Source organism: Suricata suricatta, chromosome 7 (genome assembly GCF_006229205.1).
Source record: "Suricata suricatta isolate VVHF042 chromosome 7, meerkat_22Aug2017_6uvM2_HiC, whole genome shotgun sequence".
Lineage (NCBI taxonomy): Eukaryota > Metazoa > Chordata > Mammalia > Carnivora > Herpestidae > Suricata > Suricata suricatta.
This window is the reverse complement of record NC_043706.1, coordinates 112,485,867-112,510,225: the sequence shown is the minus strand read 5'-3', so window position 1 is coordinate 112,510,225 and position 24,359 is coordinate 112,485,867. Positions and strand designations below refer to the sequence as shown.

General features: G+C 40.1%; 1 protein-coding gene across 1 annotated transcript in view; it reads left to right on the top strand.

The window, feature by feature from the left end:
• Nucleotides 1–24,359, top strand: part of SAMD3 (sterile alpha motif domain containing 3) — a 51,934-nt gene that overhangs the window by 475 nt on the left and 27,100 nt on the right. Inside the window, exons 2-6 of the mRNA XM_029944768.1 lie at nucleotides 1,118–1,217; nucleotides 1,893–2,082; nucleotides 5,113–5,220; nucleotides 20,736–20,921; nucleotides 21,168–21,252. Of these exons, the coding sequence (XP_029800628.1) occupies nucleotides 1,139–1,217; nucleotides 1,893–2,082; nucleotides 5,113–5,220; nucleotides 20,736–20,921; nucleotides 21,168–21,252 (648 nt within the window). The 5' untranslated portion in view covers nucleotides 1,118–1,138. The remainder of the gene's footprint in view (nucleotides 1–1,117; nucleotides 1,218–1,892; nucleotides 2,083–5,112; nucleotides 5,221–20,735; nucleotides 20,922–21,167; nucleotides 21,253–24,359) is intronic.

The following is a 24,359-nucleotide window of genomic DNA, read 5'->3' as shown; positions in this document are numbered from 1 at the left end:
GTAGTCCTGTCTTCTTAGACTATGTTTATTGAAGTGCTTGCGGCCTACTGAACGTCTACCTTGTGTAGATCAAAAGTTAAAATAGGAAGTAATGTTAAAGGATGAAAAGTTTTAAGTTTTTTCAGTTTCTTTCCAGTCTATTTAAAGTAATTTGGACTGAATTATTAAAAAAAAAAACCAGAATGAGCTGCTTAGAGAAATTTTAAAAATTACTGAAATTGGTATACTTTTTAAGGCTTCCTAAGCAGTTGCAGAAGTCATGGCCTGTAAAAATAACAGAACAGTGAAAGAACGTATCTTGCAAACTTTGTATGCATATACTCATTTCTGATTATTAATATATTAATTATTTTTCCCACTTTGAATTTAACCCAACTCAATATTTTTTTAAATTTTCAATCAATGTACTCATTTTTCCTAGTTATCTTACCAATCAAAATGCGGCTCCATAAAGTCCTAGTACTGAAAAGAATATATGAGGATATTAATGGAAGGAAGGAAAGAAACATTCAGATCCTAGAGAGAAATCTGGTTTCTACTTCCTCCTCCTGCTAAACCGAAGTCCTCAGAAGCACTATAAGCTCTCTTTCTGGGCTGGGAGCATCAAGGGGTTAAACAATCTTGGTTTACTAAGTATCTCTGTCAGGCTTTTATCTGATCCTTCCTCCCTTCCTCCCCTGCCCACCCCTTTTGTAAATGTCAGCCACTTCCTGATGAGCCTAGTAGTGGTGAATTTCACACCTTTCTTTTCTTTGTGAAGAAACCTGGGTGTTAATGGTACAGGATTGGGTACCATTGTAAGGCTTTGGCTGTCTGTTAGTAAAGCTGAGGGATGCCTGTGGAAAAAAAGTAGGAGAAGGTGAAGAAATTTGAGAAATGAGACTAGGAAATAGGCTCAAAAGGGTCTCATTTTCTTAAGAGATTATTTGTTTTATAGTAACTTTTAGATGTGTATTCGGAAAACAGTAATTTTCAAGAAGCTTAGTATTGAGAGGCTAAGAGTCTGGCACAGGGAGGAGCGGAGATTAGAGAGCCGATTGGAAAACAAAATAAAAATAAAAGAACAACAATCTGAGAGAAAAACTGAAGAATCCTTCTCTGGCCTTTTATTCTACAGGCGTATTAACAGGACACAGCAATGGAAACTTGGTCAGTTGATCAGGTCTGCAGTTGGTTGGTGGAGAAAAACTTAGGAGAGCTAGTGAGTAGGTTTCAAGGTGAGTTGTTTACACTTTGAAAAAATCTTAACAGAGCAGCCTAAATATTGAGTGTCCTGTGTTACTGCTAATTACTCTTATTGCCTAATGCATGTGAATGGGGGTATGGAGTCCTTAAGTAGGGAATCCTGTTTTCTGACTGTGGCAGGGTTTGCATTTGACCTAGCATCCCGAGGAGAATGCAGTCTTTCAAAAAGAGCTCAAATAAAACAAAGTATTAAGAGTTAGCTAAAATACATATTTGATACATGCATTTGATATAACCGCTTTTATCTTTAAATAATACTGCATGTGTTCTGTGCGGTGTTGGATTTACAAGTATTGGATATTGCCTGGGTGGTACTAGTAAGAATGATTCTCTGAGAAGATTTTTTTCCCTTATAAAAATAATGCCTGTTACAGAGAAATTGGAAAGGGGCAGGCCTTCGTGTGGATGTAAAAAGTTTTATCATGGCTCCATGTTCTGAGACTTTCTTAGGAGCAGATAGCAGTTGGAACTGTTGCTATATCAGTGTCCTATCTTTGTCAAAATAGAGATAATTTTATAACTTCAGAGGACTGGTTTAGAGGATTCTTTCTACGCCAAATATAATTTTGCCTGTTCAGAGTGCTCTGTGTTATTACAATGCTTTACTAGGCAAGCGTGCAGAGACTTTTTTTTTTCCTTTTTCCCAGAGGAAGAAATAAGTGGGGCTGCTCTTCTAGCACTTAATGATCGGATGGTTCAGCAACTGGTAAAGAAAATTGGGCACCAGGCTGTTCTGATGGATTTAATTAAAAAATATAAGCAGAAGAGTCAAAGACTGGAGCCCCCCAGAAGCCCTGGAGAAACAGCCCCCCTCCAGCGAGCAGGAGCGGTCTCACAGTAAGTCTGTTCCCGAATGGCCTTCGTGTTGAGGCTGTGTTTTCCCGATGATGGCTATAGCACTGCATTTAGGGTTTAAAACTGAAAACGGAGACCATTTTCAGCTAGGTAGTGTGTACAGTAGTTCTAATAGCTGCATCAAGGACACTTTTGCAAAGTTTTATGAATCAAGATACATTTTATTTTTAATGCACCACTTTTTAAACACTGACCCCAAAGGTTAGGGAAGTCCTGGAAACGGGGCGTTCCTTTGCAGAAGGCTCTGTAGCAGCTGGTTGAGGTGTCCCAACAGCAAGAGTGCGTGCAGATGGACGCCTGAAGCTTATGTCTTAAAATCAGGTTTTGAGACAGCTATCTCTTACTGCTCCTTGGCTTTCCCCCAAACTCTTTATTTATTTATGTATGTATTTATTTGCCAAGGATTTTTTTATACTGACTAATTGATACTCTCCTCTAGAGGCTTGCACGGTATAATTTACTAAAGACTTTTGCCCCAGTGCCTTTTCTAATTTCTCAGGAGTATTCCGAGAATACTAAATGCTAAGATCACATCCCACAAAAATCATGTAGAAAAAAATTGTGTTGCCTTTGAGTTTCAGGGATGGTTTTATTTGTTTGATTGTTTGCTTTTATCACTGCTTTCTGCAGTGAAAAGGAATGATAGCAGGAATTACAAAATTAATATGTTCACTTTACAAACCGATGCCCCAGGACCATTTCAAGCATTCTGACCTGGTTTTTGCATATTCTGAGACTTTTTTGCAAAGTTTCTAGTATTAGATAACTGGTGCAGACTAATTATTCATTATTTAAAAATTTTTTATGTCTTTATTTTATTTTGAGAGAGAGACAGAATGTGAGAGGGGGAGGGGCAGAGAAAGAGGGAGACACTCAGTCTGAAGTAGGCTCCAGGCTCTGAGCTGTTAGCACAGAGCCCGACATGCGACTCAAACTCATGGACTGTGAGATCATGACCTAAGCTGAAGTCGGATGCTTAACCCACTGAGCCACCCAGGCACCCCTACTCACTAATTTTTAACAGAAGATTTTCGTGTTCGATGAACACCATTCTAGGTCTTGAGTTTTTCAGATCAGATCTATAATAATATATATTCCTGCTAGTTCTTTGATAAGGAATACAATGTTAGACATAGCCTAAGTAATTTTATTTCTAGAATATTTGGATATTTGGAACATGGAGGGGATAAGGTAGTTTTGAAGAAATGAACCACGGGTAGCCTGAAGATTCTGCTATCTGATTTATTTGAAGGATTTTTCATAAACATTGTTTTGACATATCTATGTGCAATCACACTCATCAGTATGTGACTTTTGATGAAGTTTCCATTGCATGTTTTCACTCCTTTCCAGCAAAGCGTGGGCGTAAACCTCAAACAGCGCTCAAAGGAATTCCCAGCATTCTTGGATGAGTTGGACTTTTGAGCTGGAAGTTCCCTTCAGTTGACTGCAATCTTGATATTGCTTTAGGCACAGCTTGGAAGAAAACAGGCAGCCTGTTTCCACTGCAAATCAGTTTATAGTGTTCTCCAGTAAATGAGAAATAATTGGACTGCCAGGAAATCTGGGCTTCAGTCCTGGTTCTACCACTGCCTTGGATTGATTAAGTTAAATGTTGACATTCCTGTTGCTTCATCTCTAGGTTGTGCAAAGTAATTCAGTACCTAACTTCATGTTAATTCACTGATGTTGGTTGTAACCTAAGCTCTGAGGAAATCTTTCCTCCTTCACATAGTCTCGTTTCAAATATTAAGCTTTGTTAACCTGGTTAAGAAAGCCATTTTCAAATGTTGCCAAGACTTGGAACACTGGTAGTTCAGGGAATTAGGAGAGGGGACTTTTCACTCTACCCATAAAGTCGCTTATTCACTTTAAGGATTGGTTAAATTAATCTGGTACAAAACCACAGTTGCTGGTGGAGGTGTTGGTTACATTTGGTTTAAATGCTTACTGGCTGTATTTGCCTATTGTCAAGTATGTTGTCATTTGACAAATATATTATCACATGGGAATCATGATAATGAAAAGAGGCATGAGAATATGCTATTTAATTAAACCCTTTTAGGAAGTGCTGGATAAGATAGGAAACTTGGTGTAGTAGAAAGAACCCTAAAGCTGGGTATCAAAACCCTTGATTTCAAACCTCTGTTCTGATGATAGTTACTCCTCTAACATGGGAGATTGGCTTGGCTTTTTTTTTTAGATTCAACTGCAAAATGAAGTGGGCAGAATAAACAATGCTTAAGACTCCTTCTAAAGAGCCTATAATGGCATCCTAGGTTGGAGATTGCAGATGGGTTTTGATGTGAGTGCAGATTTCTTTTAATGGCTAGTGGTTGTCCAGTGTGTTATTTTGAAAAGTATTTGTAGGTCACATCTGGAAAGGATATTCGGCATCCTATTTAGACTTAAGCAAATCATAGGAATGTGTAAAAGGGAGGAGTATATATAGTTGCTTTTTGGTTGTTGTTCTTGTGGAAGCTGGTAGAAAAGTCACAGGATAGAAAGTTAGAAAACTGAGCTTTGCTGTTGAGGAGCTTGTGGTGGTGAGCAAGTTGCTTTTCCTTCTGGGTGATACGGGTTGGGTTGTATCAGCCCTAAAGTGAGGGAGTTAGTGGACTGCGGCTCTAAAAGTGTTACATTTCACAGATAATACAAGTTCTCCCAAAATGGCAGAGGCTGGACTTTACTGAAAGATATGTTTTATTATCAGCATCATTTCAAAGAAGAAAAGATTTCCATAACACCATTTATAAATATGATCAGTTGGTGAAAACGGCATCGCAAAGTGGCATCAGCCTACCTCCTGGCATATAGAACCACTACATGAGATGACCCCAGTGCCATTTTTTTTTCAGTTCTCTTAGTCATACCCCTAATGTGGAGCTTGGAGGTGAACACAGATTATGGTGTCGTTATGGGCTGGCGTTTACCCTCAGTGCTGCCGTGAGATCCCGTGGTTGTGGCTCCTGTCGAATAGCTCCTAACCCAACTCTTTTTATCTCATGACAGGGATGAACAGTTTTCTAGTCCAGCCAACCATGGGAAGCAGACGCCATCTTTCTATCCAGCTGAAAACCTTGATAATGGACTAATTGACCAAAGAGTACTGAAACAGAGGTGGGGTTGCTAACTTCTAAACAGGTTAAAGCTAAATGATAATATTTGTCTTTGGTTTTTGAGATTTCATGTGTTTAAATGTATTTCTAAGGTGGAAACTTTTTGTTTTGCTGGAAGGGAATCTTTTATCAGGTGATGAAGAGATTTGGTAAAAGGTGACGGTTAAGACTTATGATCTTTATATTGAAAAAGCGAAGTTTTGAGATGATACTGAGTGTCTTTCAAGTACATGTTAAAGAGAAACAAGATCTCTCTGTCATAAACTGGGGTGATCAGCAATAGCCACAAAAATGGAATTTGTTTAGTGAATCATGTCCTGTAGAGTATAAGTTTTGTGGAGTCTTTGTTTTAGATTTGAATTTCGTAGTTGTGGTTGTTTTAACTTTACTGCCCTTGATGGAGACACTGCTTTGGTAAACATTTCCTTATATTCCTACACTGGATGTTATGTGGTAGTGTATTTCAGTGTATGGGCTACATTGGAACAAAGGGAAACTATAGACCTAGAGAACTAGACCCAGGAATATGAGAATCAGACAAAGCCCTGAGGGCGACTGTGGGTAAGATGAGGTGTAAAAAGTCATGGCAGCGTATACACCATTTTCTGGTCACCTGGTCTGTGTGTTTCATGCATCAGTCATGATGTGTATGGTTTTCAGCCACCAACCAATAATTTTTTTTAATGTACTGTCATTGAAGGTAGGAGATGTCAACTTGCATAGAAGAATAATCAGGCAATGGTCAAGCCAGGGGGTGGCCCTTTATAGTGTTCACAAAACTTTTACGTTGTCATCTTATTTAGTTCACAGCAGTCTTGCAAGGTGGTCTTTATTCTCTCTCTTTTTTGTAAATGAATAAAACTGAGATTTGGAGAAGGCAAGAGGCTTCTGGATAGTTTTCCCTAATGTGCTGGTCTCACCTCAGGCAGGATCTATGCCATCAGGGCGGGACCTCAGGGGACAAAGGGCAGGAGCCTCAGACCTCGCCTTCCAGGCCCCAGTAATTCCTCAAAGGCAGGAAAAATCTGCAACTTAGATCAGGAGCTCTTGCAAAATAGGTCTTGGATCTAGGATGCCTTCTCTGTCCTCTTTCTTCACCATCTTCAACCTTGCATCCCCATCCCTGGACACAGAGGCCCCAGCTCCTGAAGCCCCATCAGTGTTAGAGCTCATCACGTCCTGCCTGGGGTGGTGAACAAAAAGATGGAAGGCAAGGACCTAGGTGAGACTTAGTCCCGATGGTCTTGCTGTGGTTCAGAAGACGTAAATATGCTTTAATGGTGGCTTCATTCTCCTGCTTTCTGCTCATGGGTTGATTTCAGAGTTCTCAACTACTTCTTCCATCAACTTCAGCTTCCAAAAGCAGCAGCCAGTTCCTTCTATAACTGTTCAGGTGTGAGTAGAGAGAAGAAGAGGGATGATTAGACCCAGTAGTCTGACCCTAGTACCACTGTGAATCAATATCCAAATCTGCACAATGGGAATAATAACAAAACGGTGCTTTTGTGAGGCCCATTATCTAAACATGGGTAATGCCTGCCAAGGGCTGAGCACAGTGGAGACACAGGGAAAATACTCAGTGTCTCACAATCACCTCTCCAGGAGCACTGTTCCAGGTAGTATGGCTACTTGCTATAGGACTTTTCTCTCCCTCCTTGCTGCCCGTGGCACGTGAGAATGCAATCTTCTATGTGTTCTGTGATCTTTTCTCTTTTCTAAGCCTGCTCATGACATTCCATCCTCATAATAGGATTATTATTGTCATTTTTTCCATACAGTCGGTCAGTGGAACACTTCTGTGCCTCATCGTGTTTCTCATTCTTCATAGCACTTGGCAAGGGGGAGAAAAAAGCAGACCTGGCTTAGAAATGAAGGATTTAGAAATCAGAACCAATATTCCTAGATCTCTCTCTGTAATCAGTGTCTCCCAATCTCTATGACTGCCTGCTGTCCACTATCTGCAAGCACCTCAGAGGAAAATATGTCAGAAATGAACTCATGTCCCCTGCCTTAGTATGTATGAGTGCAAGAGACACAACTCCACTCAAACTAATATAAGACACAGGGAGTATATTGTAAGAAAAACATTTCGCAGCACACAAAGGCAAAACGTGAGTTCTCTGGGCCTAGAAGACACTGTCCTTGCTCTCATGGAGCCATGTGGTGGCCATCTCTGTTCTTGTCTTACTTTCCTTGTCTGCCTCATTCTCTTGCTTTTCCCCATGAGGATGGATTTATCCTACTACTCATGGCTGCTCGGCCCTGTTCAGATGGGCTGGCATATGACTACCATGCTGTAGCACTGACTCCACATTAAATTCTCCCTGAAAACAGCTCAGGGTGTCTTAGTCAACGGACTCAGTCTTTCAGTGTTGCTTAGTTCGGTATCTGGGGAAGAGAAATGAAGGGGTCCAGCATGGATCAGCTGTCTCCTCTCGGGCAGTCAGTTGTGTTGTGGGTAGAGACAGATTAAAGAAAATGTACCTACTTTAAATACTTTCACTCCACTCCTGACCTTTATCTAGAGCTGTGCCTGGCACAGGGCAGAAGATTTTCTTCCTTCTCACAGCCCATCTCAGACATTGGCTCCATCATCCCGTTATGTGAAGTATAAACATTGGAGCCACCCTTGAGCCCTTCCTCCTGTCCATCTACGTAGGGTGCTATTTATTTAATGGGTTGATTAAGGGCCGGCTGCATGATTTTTGTGTCAGGCTGTGTCATTCCCTTCCCTTTTCTACCTGCTTGTCTTTGAAGATTCTGCTCAACATCTCATTTAGAAGCCCTTCCATTTTGTGATTCCAGGCCGGGCAAAGAGCCCTGCGTCTATGTGTAGTACCCTCTATCTCTGTATCTCTTGCTTGACTTTTCAAAGTAGTTCATGGAATTGATCACTTTAAAGTCTTCATTCTCTCACTAGATTGGAAGCACCTTCTGGGCAGAGACCATGCCCTCTTTATCATTGTAAACACAGCCCTGGCACGGTCCTTGGCACACAGAGTCTAAGTAGGAATTTTTAAAGTGAACTGAGAGTGTAGATGATCCAATGAATATATCTGTATGGTTGAATAACATCAATTTCTTTCTAGCTCTCCTGATACAATTCATACTAAATATGCTAACTTTTTAACAGGTTTCATTTCAACTCCAGGGAAAGCTTATGTTGTTTGGCTCTAAGACTGTCTTGAAGCCAAGTGCTTTGAAGAGATTGGGGGGGCGGGTCCGGGACAGTGGAACAAGGCCCACTTTGGGCACACACCTGCTCTGGAATCCTGACCCCTCCGCTTGCTGGCCAGGTGGTCTCCGCACAACAGAGGCTGGGAACATCCACCCGCATATGTAGTTCTTGAGGTCCAAATGGAATAATGTATTCAAGTACTTGGCATCTATTATCACACCCTACAAGGTGGCTGTCATTCTTGGATATTCGTTGTATGGTCCCTAAAATGAACATGTGCTTTCCACTCAGATTATTTGCAAACAAGAAGATAAAAAGGCTCCAGCGTCAAGCTCTTTGCCTGACCTTGGCTTTTGAAAAGTCTCTGGTAGAGATGCCCAGGGAAACACTAGGGTGCTGTGACACAGTGCAGGTTTCCCTGGTGATCAGTGATACCATGCTCTTCACTGAATTCCTTAAATGGGTGTCTTTGTTGTAAGGAAAGGATTATGAGGATCCATCTTAGACATGTGCTCATGACCCTTTGGAGAGAGATTTTTTTGCAATGCCATCCTTTGTTTTTCATTTATAGAATTTGCTTCCCTTTTAGTACTTAATAAGCCATGAAATCAAATAAAGAGGTAGAAGTTTCTTAAATGTTACTTCAAAAACACGTCGCTTAAAATTTAAGCATATGTGTGCAGATGTTTTGCTTCTCCCTTTGGGCATACTTATAAATTAGTCATGGTTTCACGCATATTTAAAAATTATTTTAATGATTTTTATCCTTGGTCTACATTTCCTTGGAAATGCTCAATGATCTTACCCATCTGCCTGTGCTCCGTAAGGGAAATGTCAGTGGGTCCACACTTGATGTATTGTTCATCGGGACTATCACTCAGCTCAGAGAAGGACACCATAGTCATATGTGCATTTTATCCAGTGCGCAACAAAGGGAGGTTCAGTGAAGCTCACCAAAGACAATACAGGTGATAAACCGTCACAGGTCAGTGGAGCGAGGACTCCTCAGAGGGAAATGCAGGATCGCGCCGTCTCCCACCGCACAGGGCATAGAATATCTGTACCTAAAGGATCTGTAAGTAATACATTCTAACCTTAGTCCTTAATTGGAGACCCCCAGGGTACACTAGCACAGTAAATGCTCTGAGGAATCCTACAGAGAGAAAACTCGTTTCACTTTGTTGGACTCAGAATTCTTTCTCCGTGCAATGCTGTTGAATTACATCTGTTAGTTTTACAAAAAACATCTGTTAATATTACATCTGTTAATATTACAAAAAACACCTTAGGCAATACTGACTTAAAGATTTCTTACCTAAACCAGGATTCATTCATTCATTTCATACATAAATATTTGCTGAACGCAGACTCTGCCATGTGCTTTGTTTAGCACGGAGGATACAGTAGTGAACAAAGCAGACCAAACCTCCTACCCCACATTCTAATGGGGAAGAAAAATAACAAATAAATGTGACATTACATTATAATATTTAAGTGCTATGGAGACGAATAATACAAAGGAAAGGGGGGGTGGCTAGAGAGTGAGTGGTGTGTATGTGTGTATGTATGTGTGTGTGTGTTCAGGAATGTTCTAATCTCAGATAGCACTTTCAGAGAAGTCTTTTGACTTTACCAGGTGATGCTTGAGCAGAGACTCAGATGAAGTGAGGGGTACTGGCTCACTAAGCTAGAACTCGGTGAGTTTCTTTCAGTGTGCCCAGTCTAACAAGAACTACAGAATCAGGAGACATTGGGCTGACACACTTGATAAATAATTCTTTGACTCCTGCGCATTCCTATTAAACCTAATATGAAGTCTTTAGGGACCTAAAGTAAGCTTAAGTTCTAATCTGTTTTCCCCCTTTGTTCAGTCCAAAAGTTACTGAATATACACCATGAGCTAGGTGTCATTTAGACTGTGGGTGAGGTGGGGGGCAACTTAGTCCTTGCCTAGAGGACCTCCAAGTCTAGTAGACAAAACAGATATGGAAACTAATAACTGAAATATTGGGAAAGGGATGGAAAAGTAGAAATGCACAGGGTACAGAAACAGCATAGAAGAGAGAGAAATAAGACTTTCAGGGAAGTGGCTATGGAGACAGCCTACTTCACAAATACTTCACAAAAGCTGAGTGGGGATTTTGAGCAATGATTAGAAATTTATCTAAAGGCAAATAGGGCAAGAAAGGAAAAGGACATTCGGAGCAAAGCAAACAGCACATGCCAAGTTATAAACACGTGGAACAGTTTAGGGGATTGTATGGCCTAAGTGCTTTTGGACAGTGAGAGGTAGAAATGGAGAAAATGGAGTTGCCGGAGATGGTAAGAGGTGCTGTTTAAGAGGTAAGGAGGTTCTGTGCTGTGTCCATGAGCAGAGCAACTGTATATTAGGTTTATCTGCAAGACTTAAGCAAAATGTATCAGTGCCCCAGACCACTGCTTCTCAAGCTCTTCTGTACTTGAAAATCACCTGGAAGTTTTGTTAAAATGCAGATTCTGATTTAACAGGTCAGGAGTGGGGCCTGAGATTTAGCGTTTCCAATAAGTTTCCAGGGAATGCCAGTGCTAAAGCCACTCTTGAGCAGCAAAGCACTAGACCAACAAGAATTTCTGGTGATGATTTGGGGCACCTATGTCACTTAGTTGGCTAAATGTCCAACTCTTGGTTTCAGCTCATGATTTTACAGTTGGTGAGTTCAAGCCCCACATAGGACTTTGTGCTGACAGAGCAGAGCCTGCTTGGGATTCTCTCTCTCCCTTCGTCTCTGCCCCTCCCCTGCTTGCTCTCTCTGTCTCTCTTGCGAAAAAGAAAATAAGAATTTCTGGCAATGTACAATTGGATAAATGTTTGTATCCCTCCACATTTCATATGCCGAAACTCCAACCCCGATGTGATAGTATCTGTAAGTGGGGCTTTGGGAGGTAGTTAGGTCATGAAGGTGAATCCCATCTTGCAAATGGGGTTAATGCCCTTGTAAGAAGAGGCCAGAGAACTTTCTGGCTCTCCTTCCACCATGTAAGGACAAAACGAAAAGACTGCCTTCTGTAAACCAGAAAGAGGGAACTTACCAAGAACCCAGCTGTGCTGGCACCCTGATCTCACACTTCCAGCCTCCTGAGCTGGGAGAGATAAGTGTTTGTTATTTAAGCCACCAGTCTAATTTGTGACAGCAGCCCAAACAAAGACAGCGTGGGACCTGTGCATCAGTAGTTTTAAAGTTACACACGAAATTCTGATACATAATGAGCATTGAGAACTCCTGCTATAGACTACAGGAGTTGTCTCATCATGTACTGGGTCGTGATGCAGAGAAGGGACTGGAGAAACGTGACAGAAGGATGTCTATGCCACAGTATATGCCTGATGTCATTCACATCTCTACCCCCTTTTTATGTCTGATTATGTGTTCATATATGCACTTTAGACACTAATTTCTTCTGGAAGACTCATGGACTAAATGGCAGATGTGAAAGCCCACAGCTATAAAACATAAATGGAAAGCAAACATCAAAATGCTGAGAATGTGGAACCAGCATTTTCTGAATTAGTGGTGGGTACCATCAGTTCTGGCAACAAAAGAACGTTTCCTTCATAGTCCATGTACGTCTTGCAGTGAACCTGGTCACTGTTTTCAGAGGTGGTATCTCACCTTGTTCATTGGCATGTACTTCTTTAATGAGCTTTGCCAAACTTCTTGTTCACCTTGGTTTCTTAGTAGTGGAACATCTTGCCTAGGTAAAGTAAAGCAGGCGATTGCCAGAGTACTGGCATAGAACAGAGAGCAACATTTCTGTTTACCTTGTAGTTAGGTCATGTTTGATCACTATTTTGAATATATATATATTGTAACATCCTTTTCTTTTTTAGGCTAAAATGACAGCAGTTTCTTTAAACAGATATCTAAGCTGCTATAGCTTCCTTCCTCTTCTAAGTTCCAAAAACATTTAAACTTTTAAATGCTGCTGTGGTTGTGTGTATTTAGTTTCAGAGTTGATCATATAACGCTGGGCATGCCAATCCATACCGGTTTTGGTGGATAAAGTCTGTAAGCTTGGGTGTGGAGAAGAATAAAATGAACGTGAGATCTCACAATAAAGTGATTTGTGGGACACAATCTTTCAGTCCAGTCCTTGGAGAGCATTGCATTTGTCACAACTCTCTCTTCCCATGATGGCAGTACTACCCCAGTGCTACCTCAGATGTGAAGACCAAGCCCTGTGACCAGAATGACCATTCTTCACAGCCATGCGCTCTAGTTGTCTTTTGTTCTTTTTCCTTGAGGACCAGAAAGCTATTTTATTTTATAAAATTAGAAAGACATCACTGTCCCTGAAGCAGTAGATTATCTCTAAATAGGTGCCCCTGGAGAAAGGGGCCATTTGTTCTCTGAAGTTTAAAACAGCAGGAATGATATATAAAATGACTATGGCTCCAAAAGGCAACCAGGATTCAGATGAGTGTGATGTGAACTCTGCCCTTGGTCTGTAGCGAAGCCACATGGGATGCAGCTAAAGCCTGGTGAGACACCGGGAAAACTCCTTTGGGAAGCTTTATTGGGGGGGCGGGGGATTGGTCGTTTTGTAATTCTCTACAGCCAGTCTCACTCTTGCATACCTTTTGTGCATACAGAAGACCATTCCAATCCCATGTCTGCCTCTCTAGCATTTGGGTCCCACTGGTTTGCATACCTCAAACATAAGGACTTAGTAATGTGGCACTTCTTTTTGCTGGCACATTGGCCTGATGCCTTGTTACTCAATGGTTCCTTTGAGATAGGTGGGCTATTTTGAATATAAAGGAGCTCTCCTTTTGGAATGATGTCGATTTTACGTGTGAAAACACAGGTGTATGGAACTAAAGACCATCTTTATCTGTCATAGAATATTACATTTAATGTTTTATAGCTCTCTCAAATGTTCCTAAGTCCTTTACAACATTTTTGTTACAAACTGTTCCACTCAACAAATTCATAAGGAAATCAAAACAGATGAGGAGGCAAGACATAGTTGAGTCTTTGTGGGGCCATCATTGGACTAGGCCATGAGGGGGATTCAGAAAAGAAGGACCACCTGAGAGCCAGAAGAATGGAGGAGAGTTCGCCTAAAGGGCTTAGGATGAGCCCAGGAGAATGAGGAAAGCTTAGGGTTTCTGGGTTAAAGAAACAACTACTGATACACGTGTAGTGTGTTCTGAACATATAGAAGGCTTGATGTTTGGCTGGATCTGAGAATTCACATTGGATAATAGGTGATAATAAGCACAAAATCAGACCATGTTATGAATTGTCCTAATTATTAAATATGATGAATTCAAATTTGGGATGTTAAGAAGTTAGACACCATGAATTTTGGTGTTGTTTATAGAATCTAAAAACCTTATCACCTGCTTTATTTGTGGAGATACGTAAAGGGAAAATGGGAAGAATTCTTTAAATATGACAGTCAACTAAATTGGAAGCAACAGTTTTGGACTCATAAGATTTTTTAATTCACAAAGAAACACCAAAACTTTCTGGTCTGGAGGTTCAAGAGTTTACAGTCTCCCTAATGCAAGAGTTCTGCTTTCATAGGAATAAAATAACTGCCAACACTCAATAGCTCTAAATGGGGTTTTATTGCAGGGAATAGTTCCAGTCTTTTCCTTCCAAACATACATTTTTAAATTCAAATATGTTAATAAATCATAGTTATTATCCTCTTCTCTAGAGTTCCAGGAACCCAAATGCCTGATAATTTAAGGATAGGCCTGGCTCCTACCTTCCCTTAGAAATAGGAAACAGTAACTCTATTCTCAGCGAGACCAGATACTGAAGATGCTCTTGGTCAAAGAGACAAACATAGCATACAGGGACAGGAGAATCCTGAATCAACCCATGTCACTCAACATATGGCTTACATTGTACAGAAAAAGGAAGATTATCATGCCTATAACAATTGGGAAAAGGGTGAAGTTTGCATGGTGAATCACAAAGGGCAGAATATCTAGTATGGTCAGGTATCGAAGGCAATGTTTTAGCTTCTCCATACACTTGGTCTCTAAACTATGGGACTTTGAGATTTGCAGTGAAATTTCCACATTGGCTTCTGTCTAATCCCAGCAACATTTCAGTACCTGAGGGTTTTTTTTTAATTCCTTAACAGATTGGGAATGCCCCTAGAAATGCTGGATTCTTGAGTATTTGGGCTGCATATGGCTTATACATGATGTGCAATTATCAGATCACATTACATGATATACAGTTATCAGATCGCATAAGCCCAGAGACAGCTGAACTCTTCGATAGATTCTAGTCGTAGAAACAAAGATAGATAACCAGCGAGTGTTTCTTCAGAATAAACTGCTCCAAAAGATAACAGTTGAAGTGGTGGTCCAAGGGTTCCTACAATTAGGGCAAAATTGTTATATGATTAGGACAGACATAGGAGCCCAGCAACGGCCCACTATCCATGCAATATGCCTCTTTTCCAGCTTTGCTTTCTGTCTATCCATCTTGTCTTCTCTCTGGAGAGAGTTTTCTAATGGATACTGGTCCTGGACATCCCCTTTATTGTCATGACAGGGCTTCTCTATGGGAACCTGGGAGCCTGGCAAACTTTAGAGAGATGTTACTTCTGAAGAGCATCATTGAGAGCTTTCTTACGGTGTCCAGACCTCAGATAGCCAGGTATAAATTGGCATCATTTGATATGGTCATTAGATTAGACCAGGAGCCATGGCCTAGAACTTGAGTTGCATCTTTTTCTTACTGTGTCAGTCAGGACTGAGTGTACTGGGTACTGGTTGAGTGTACTGGGTACCTGGGCTATGTCTTGGGTCAAGGAGAACTGGAAGCCATTAATCAGCTCTGTCCGGCCATTCCACGAACTGACATGATGATAAAAGTGTTTATGTAAAATTAGATAGAAAGTCAAGAAGAGAAGCTTCTAAGACTATCTAAGGGGATAAAATATGACAACATGGAATTTAAAAAATGCATTATTACCCTATTTTTTCAATCTCTTCTCATTATTATTATTTTTTTGAACTGGATTATTTCTACTGCTCTGTCTTCAAGCTCACTCTATATAGAGAGTATATAATACATAGTATTCTCTTCTCTATATAACCTCCATTCTCCTGTTACTCTAACTAGTACTTTTTTTATTCCAAATTTTGTAATTTGCTCTTCTAAAATTTCTGTTTGGTTCTTTTTAATAATTTCTCTTTCACTGCTAAAACGTCCTACTATTTAAATCATTCTAGAACATTTTCCTTTAAGCCATTGGACATTGTTATGCTAGCTGTTTTAAAGTCCTCATCAACATCTCAACATCATACTCTGTTAATTGTGTTTACTCTTGACAATGAGTCACTTTTCTGGGGCTTTGCTTATTTGTTTATGTCACATAATTTTGGATTATATCCTAGACATTGTGAATGTTACAGTGCAGAGACTCTTGATGCTGGCCTATTCACCTGAGCAGTGTTGATTGTTGGTTTGTTTTAGCAAAGCAACAAAATCTGTTGAGCTCACAATGAAAACTGTCTTTTGGGGATCGGCTCAAACACAAGTTTAGTATTCTTATTTGTAGTTGGGCTGTGCACGTGTGTGGTTCCAGATCAACCAGAGATTTGGACAGCTTAGACACAGAATTTGTACTTCCCTCTAATTAGCTGTTTCCTTTCTGGGATTCTCCTCCTCCTTTCCAGAGATGAGGTTGCCCAAACTCTGCCCACTAATTCAGTAGTCCTGAAGGATGGTGGGTTTGATATTAGAGTTTTAGCAGTGCTGCCTGAGGCTTGCCTTCAGGCCAAAAGTCATAAAAAGGAAATTCATTCCATGTCTCCTTTCTTTTTTTTTTTTTTCTGCCAAGTGTAGACTCCTCTTCAGAATCTGCTTGGTTTTGTTTCCTACTTGCCAGTGTTTTCAGTCCATTTTTGTTTGCTTATTTGTTTGCTTTTGTGTTTTTTCTAGTGCTAATTGTTATGATTCAAGGGATAGCTGGTCCAGTGTGAGCTAATTAGGTCATTCCATAGGCAGAGCTTTGCTAGTCAACTAAGTAGCCCACATTTGAGTAGTGAATGCCTGGGTAAATATAGTCACATGAACAATGGACAGAAGTAGGCAAATACAAGAGACAAGATATAGAGAAATTTTCATGATACCCTGAGGTAAAGAATTAAGATGAAAAAGACAGTGAAGTGTTAAGTCTGCGTTGCTAACAGAAAACAATACAATGAAAGAAACACAGAAATCAGAATAGTGTCTTAGCTCAGCTGCCATAATTAAATAGACTCATGGTTTTAAAAACAAATTTATTTCTTACATTCTGGGGGCTGGAAAGTCCAAGATCAAGGTGCCAGCCAATTTGGTTTCTGGTGAGAGCTGTCTTCCTGTCTTGCAAATTGCCAATATGATGGAGAAATAGAGTGTACTTCCTGATGTTTCTACTTATAAGGACACTAATCCTATGTATCAGGGGCTCACATAACATTAATTATTTTTAATAAAGTCCTGTCTCTCCCTACAGCATCATTGGAAATTAGAGCTTCAATTGTATGAATATTGGTGGAGGAGACACTATTCAGTCTATAGCAAATGGAAAACTGGTTTTGAAATGAAAAGATTATAAATCATTCTAGACATGTTGAATATGAACTGAATAATGTACAAATTGCTGGAGGTGGAGGGTGAGGCACAGAAAAGAGATTATTGAGTTCTTGAAAAAATAGGAAGAGAAGAAGCAAGTAAAATAGCATGTAGGAAAATGAGAAAGGAAAGAAGGCTGTGAAAAAGTGGTCACTTGTACTAAACATGGTTAGAAAGCCATTCTCTAAAGGTTCTGAATTTTTAAATTAGGAAATCATTATTTACTTCCAAGGAAGCAGTCTTATAAAGTGATAATGTGCAAGAGATTAAGGAAAGGCACGATGGGAGTAATATGGACATATTTGGAGCATAAATGGTGAGTTGATTTCCAAGGTAGCAAATGCAGTGAGGAACCGCTGAAAGGTTAACATTATTGTTGAGACCAAACTGAATTCAGCCATGTTCAGATAACTACTCCTATCAGCTGACCACGTTCATCCTTCTATCAAAGTCATTGTGCACTAACTCTATTAAGCAAAATTATATGTACTGGAGATAAAAGAAATGGTCCCTCCCTCCCCAGGTAACACATATGCCTCTTCTGCTCACTGCCAAGGCTCAATCTTTGTCTTCTGTGTGTTGACATTTTCCATAGAGAGCTGGAGCTCAACTTGACCTGTTCTTAATAGAGCCATTTTCCTTCCCCTAGGGGGGCCTCCTACTGTCTGCAAAATTAGACGATTTTTCACCCTGATTCAAGTTAAACAATGTTTCAGAACCAGTGAGTTTTCTTTCATGAGAACATCTCATAATTTTTAAAAATTAGTGCATCCTGCAATGATGATGTTGCTATGTATCAAGTGTGTCAACTTTATTAGAAGTTTCATTACAAATACAAACCCTGTATATGAACTGTTTATTAGTTCAATTCACTTTGACTCATTTAGACAGGGATCAATCCTAGCCACTAACATTGTCCTAAAAGCTTGATTTTATTGCATGCCCAGGATTGAGATCCATTGGATTAGAGGTCTTTTGTGGTGTTTTGTTGAAGCCCTGGCACTGTGAGGTGGGAATAGAAATATTAGTGTCCTCCCAGTTTGGGATTTGCTTTTTGCTGTTTGCTTTAGGGCGACTTTTACTAGCATTCTTCTCAACTCTACCTCAATAAAGATATTACGAATAATCTTAACCTCACAGTACAGAATTTTTTTTATCCAATGCAAATATCATTTTATGGATGGGAAATGGTTGTGTGTGCAGTTATCTGCTTCTGAATTAAAGTGTCTTTTTATTTATTAATTTTTTCTTTTTATTTAAAAAATGTTTATTTACTTATTTTGAAAGAGAGATCATAAACAAGTGGGGGGGGGCAGAGAGAGTGAGAGACAGAGAATCCCAAGTAGGCTCCACCCTGTCAGCATAGAGCCCAATTTGGAGCTTGATCCCATGAACCACAGGATCATGACCTGTGCTGAGACCAAGAGTCAGATGCTTAACTGACTGAGCCACCCAGGTGCCCCTAGAGTGTATTATTAATTTTTGATGAGTCCCTTTACTTGTGTAATACTTTTTTGGATTTGTATTAGATAGCATAACTTGTATTCCCCTCACTTTCAGAATACCTTGTTAAATTACTTCAATGTAAATTTAAAAAATTGATGCCTCTGATTTTGTCTAATAATGCTATTAAAATCAAAATGGACTATCTAGCTTTGATGAAGCTTGCATATGTCCAGCCACAGTTAGGGCTTTTGACAAAAATAATACCATGGTATATAGTCCCTACCGTTATTTTGAAGAGAAGAGACATATAGAAAAAATATATAGAACAGGAAGGTAAAAATTGTAGCAAGCCTTATCTGATAACATGAGAATACCGAAGTTACCCTCTAACCCAGTATTAAATAAGAACCTGCAACCTGGAAAGCCTAAAGATGTCATGCAGCTGCTTTAGCTACTAGTAACTCGTGGGGGAAAGGAGATAAAATGTACAGAAACCAAGTTTTACACCTGCACAGTTATAGCACCATTTAAAACCTTGAGGAAGGCACAAAATACAGGAAACAAAACTTGCCTTACTTTACACTCTTGGTCTGAGTGGGTAAGGGAGAGATCATGGGAGAAGGAAACACGTTGTTACAATAGGAGAAGAGATCAAGATCGAAGAAGAGTAATTGGCATATGGTAAACACACCCCCCAACCCCCATTAACTAATGGTTGAATGAGTGAATGAATTGAATGAAATAAGAGAGAAACATACTGGAAATACTTTGAATTGAAGCACAAATTTCATCTGGGAATTGTATGTTGTTGCATTGGATCAAGCATTAAGTTACCCATGTGCTTATTTCAGCCAGGACATATTTTCAGCACTGATATAGGGCTGCTAAAGAGGGGAAACAAGGAGAGAGCTTATAATGAAAAGAGGAGAGTGCTTCCTCCTCTTTTCTTTATTCTTCATGTTTCATTATAGCTCATGCACTTTTATATTATATGACCTCAAATTCTAAAGGAAACCTGGCCTTTCAAAATCCATCAGAAATTTGTTTGGACTACCAAGGATTCCATGGGTGTGTCAGAAAATAAATCCATTTAGGCTAATTCAGGAAATCCTTCTGTTCTTTGTTTTCTACTTGGCTTGCCTCTGTTGCTTTGCTTCCATTCCAAGGCAAGCCTATTACCTCTGATAAGTTGTATGGAAATTTTACTATAGATTCTTCTTTTTACACACTTATGGTTCAGTTACTAACTTTAACGTTTTAAAGTGGTTTTGATATTTAGTTCTATAAATAATTGATTGGGGTATCATTTACATAACATAAAATTCATCTATTTAAAATGCACAGCTCAGTTAATTCTAGCACATTTGTACAGGTGCACAGTCCTCGCCACAGTGCATTTGGAACACTTCCATCCCCATGAATAACTCCCCTTGCACCTTTCCACCGTCAGTCCCCACTCTGACCTCCAGCCCCCAAGTAAACACAGATCAGCTTGATTTGGTTTTGTAGGTTTTCTGTAGCCTTTTGTAGAAACTTCATCTGGATGTAAGTATCTGATACGTACTTTTAATTTAGAAACTACATTTACCTTAGTAAAATAGCCAGAGACCGGGGTACTTCAGCCAACTCTTGATTTTGGCTCAGGTCATAATCCCAGGGTTGTGGGATTGAGCCCCTCATTGGGCTCTGTGCTGAGTGTGGAGCCTGCGTAAGATTCTCTTCCACCTCTACTCCTTTTACCAGCTCATGCTTTTCTTTCTCTAAAAAGGGAAAAAAATAGCTTTAAAAATAAAAATAAAATTAAAAAGTAGCCAAAGGCCAACTACGTTGAGTGGATACTGTATTTCACTATAAACAGCAACAAAATGAATTAATTAGAAGAATTTTCTTATTCAGGTGCTGAGACTTTGTTTGTATGTCCCTTTTGCTTTGCTGAGTTGCAACTTACTCTCTTTTATTTGGATATCTTGTTCATTTTTAAGCCATGTATCACATATGGTTCAATCTTCTTACCAACTTTAGGCTTCATTCCATAGTCTATTTTATTAAGATATTTTTTCCAGAAATAGGGAAAGAAAACAGAGATAGCTCATGAGCGTTCAAACATTTGTGGATAGATGGATGGATGCAAAATGGATTGATGAATTCCACATATTTAGGCCTCAGGAAAGTGGCTTATATTATCATTTCTCAGGATGTAGAGAATTCATAAGTTACATCTATTTGAGGTAGAATTTCACTCTGTATGTTTTTATTTAACAGAAGGAATGTGAAACATGTCCTAGCAAGGAATAAAGCATTGCAATGGACGAAGTCATATGTTTTACCAGAGTTTCCCTATGATGTCAAATGCATGTTAGCGGAACAGAAGTGTCCTGATCACAGCATGAGGATAAGGATCATTGAGTTTCTCCAGGCCGACATGACTAAGTATCTGGAAGGCTCACTGTGAGTAATCACAGGGCAGACTTGGTGCTTTGGGAGAGGGTCTGTTTTCAGAGAAGAGTAAAATTCATTTGGAACCAATTCTCTTTAGATTTTGGATGACATATTGGTAATAAGTCCAACATTGCCCAATATTTGAATGCCTACCGTATTATACAGAAGGATTTGAAGAAAAGCGAATATAATTTGGACTTGTAGGAAGGAGTGTGGGCTGCTTGAAGTGAAAACTGTCCTTGTCGCCCTGAATAGGTATCCCAGCACCCAGCAGTACAATGATGCGGTCAACGCCCTGCTGCAAGCCCACCCTTTCTTGGACGAGGATGGCTGTGGCTTTGTAAGTGACCACGTGGGGCCGTTCCATCCATCTCTACCCGTCTTAACATAAGAGCTTTGTACTGTCCAGTAATCTTATGCCCCATTCTCCCTCCCTCAGTCTCTCTCTGTCCATCTGTGTCTGTTTCTCTTTCTGTCTTTTTTGACTTGTTGTCTCTGTCTTGGTCTCTCTCTGATTCTGTTCCTTTGACTCCATCTCATTCTGTCAATCCTTGTTTTTTTTCTTAGCTTGGGACTCTCTCTTTCTCTTTCTCACCCTCCCTTCCCCACCTCTCTGTCTGGCTCTGCTCTCTTTTAATAAATCTTCTCTGTCTCTCTGTTCCTTTGCGTTTTTGTTTTTAATGTTTATTTATTTTGATAATAGTATATATATATATAACCCATATTCCCATTTCTCCAATTATTCCAAAAACTGTTTTAAAAATGTAGTTTTAAATTTTTTTGAGAGAGAGAGAGAGAGAGGAAGAGTGAACACAGGAGGGGCAGAGAGAGTCGAAGAGAGAGAATCTCAGCCCCAATGCAGGGCTGGATCCCATGAACTTCAAGATCATGACCTGAGCCGAAATCAAGAGTTGGATGCTTAACCAACTGAACCATCCAGGTGCCCCCACTTTGTCTTTTTTTTTAATAGACTTTTTAAAGCCAGTTTTAGGTTTACAGCAAGGGAAAGGTACAGAAATCTCTCACGTAGCCCTGCTCTCACATGTATAGCCCCCTTCCATTATGAATATCCCCCACAAGGGTGGTACATTTACTATAATGGGTGAATGTATATTGATGCATCATTACCACCCAAAGTCCATAGTTTACATTAGGACTCATACTTGTGGCTGTCCATTCTACAGGTTTGAACAAACATATACTGAGGCACACTCATCAGTATTGTACCTTACGGAGTATTTTCACTGACCTAAAAATCCCCTGTCCTCCACCTATTCATTCCTTCCGCATTCACTTCCTCTGTCTTCCTTGTCTCTCAATCACCTTTCTGTCTCTCCCTCAAAACATGTGTAATGTTGAGTCTACAGGAAGGGTCTCTAAGAGTTGTAAAACCCAAGGACAGCTGGGTGGCTCTGTCAGTTGAGTGACCGACTCTTGATTTCGGCTCAGGTCATCATCCTGAGGTTGTGGCATCAAGCCCCATGTCAGACCCCGTGCTGGGTGTGAAGCCTGCTTGGGATTCTCTCTCTCCCTCTCTCTCTTTGCCCCTCCCTTGCTTGTGCTCTCTCTTTCTCTCTTGAAATAAATAATATAAAAAATACATTAAAAAATATAATGTTTAAAAAAGAGAGAGCGATGTAATATCTAAAAGGAGAAGGATGTGAACCACACCTCTGCCAGTGCTATCATTACTAGAAGGAAGTGCCTTCCTTCCTCCTTTCCTTCCTTCTGTTTTCTTTCTGTATTTTCAAGAAATGTTTACTATGTGTGGATAGAATCAGAATTTTTGGGAGTGCCACATATATTCTTTTTACCATCCAGTCTCAGGAAAAGGATTGGATTCTATGTCTGGAGCTAGTAACTACTGAAGCCCAGACTGGAATCTAGGTGTTTTGGGTTCTTATGTGACATCCTTTCTAAAGTAAGCTGCTGCATATAAAAGCACACTGCAAAATAAACCTGATATTCTCTAAAAAAAAAAAAAAAAAAAAAAAAAAGAAGCCACTATACAAAAAAATCCCCCAGAAAGCAAACGTATAGTCCCAACATTGATAATCACACTGATATGGCTGACAAAATTGATTCTGAGGATGTCTTTTACACTCAGGGTGTACTATCTGCCAATTAATCACTGTTACTGTGTATAGAGCCAGTTGTGTTTTAAAAAATAATTTAAATATGCTGTTTGAATAAGTTATATATTCAGAGAGTTCAAAATTCAAAAGCTACAGTAGGATATGAATGGAAAAGTCTCCCTCCCCCCTCCTGTCCTCCACCTAATTTTCCTCCCCAGAAGTAACTAATGCTATTAAAGTTTCCATCAAAAGAATCTTTGCATATATATAAGCAAATATATATTTATCTAATTACATTTGACCTTTAGTTTCATGATTATGAAAGTGAGACAAGTAGAAAGTACTCGATAATGCTTACTTCGATCTTGTGCACATTTTGCCCACCTCCATCCCCAGTGGCATTAACAAAAGATGGTTAACTCATAACAGAGACCTGAAAACTTGCTTTGCACGTTGCAGTCCATGTCTGCGCATCTAGAACGAAGGGGAAACTGGTGCGTGGTAGATATGTACCCAAATTCCCCCTGCAAGTGTGTGTGAGGTTGTGTTTCTAATGTTACAGTGGAAGGCATAGAAAATTTCTGAGAATGTTAATGTGTGTGTGTTTGTATGTGTGTGTGAGAGAGAGGGAGAGAGGGAGAGAGGGAGAGAGAGAGAGAGAGAGCAAGCACAAGCAAGCAAACTCTTTGTCATTTTTAGGGCTAGTTTTGTTCTCAACTTTTTATTTTCATAAGTCCACACAGAAGTTGAAAGAATGCTACAATGAACACCCATATACCCTATTATTTAGATCAAGATTTCTCGAGGCGCCTGGGTGGCTCAGTCAGTTAAGTGTCCGACTTCAGCTCAGGTCATGATCTCACGGTTCATGGGGTCGAGCCCCGCATCAGGCTCTGTGCTGACAGCTCAGGGCCTGGAGCCTGTCTTCAGATCCTGTGACTCCTTCTCTCTCTGACCCTCCCCCGCTCACGCTGTCTCTCTCTCTCTCAAAAATAAATAAAAACATTAAAAAGAATTTTTAGATCAAGGTTTCTTAACCTTGCTAATACTTGTATTTTAGGCTAGGTGATTCTTTGTGGTGGGGGCTGTCCTCTGCATTGTGAGTTAGCAGCATCCCTGGAACTCCCCAGGTCTGAGCGGCCGCCACCCACTGACCCAAACCATTATAACAGCAACTGTGTCTCCGAACATAGCCATGTGCATTATGGGAGGGGAACAAAATCCTGGTAAGAATCGCTGGGGAGCCTGGGTGGCTCAGTCAGTTGAGCCTCCAACCCTTGATTACCTCAGGTCATAATCCCAGGGTTGTGATTGAGCCATTAAGCTTCATGTTAAGCGATGTGCTGAACACAGAACCTGTTGGGATTTTCTC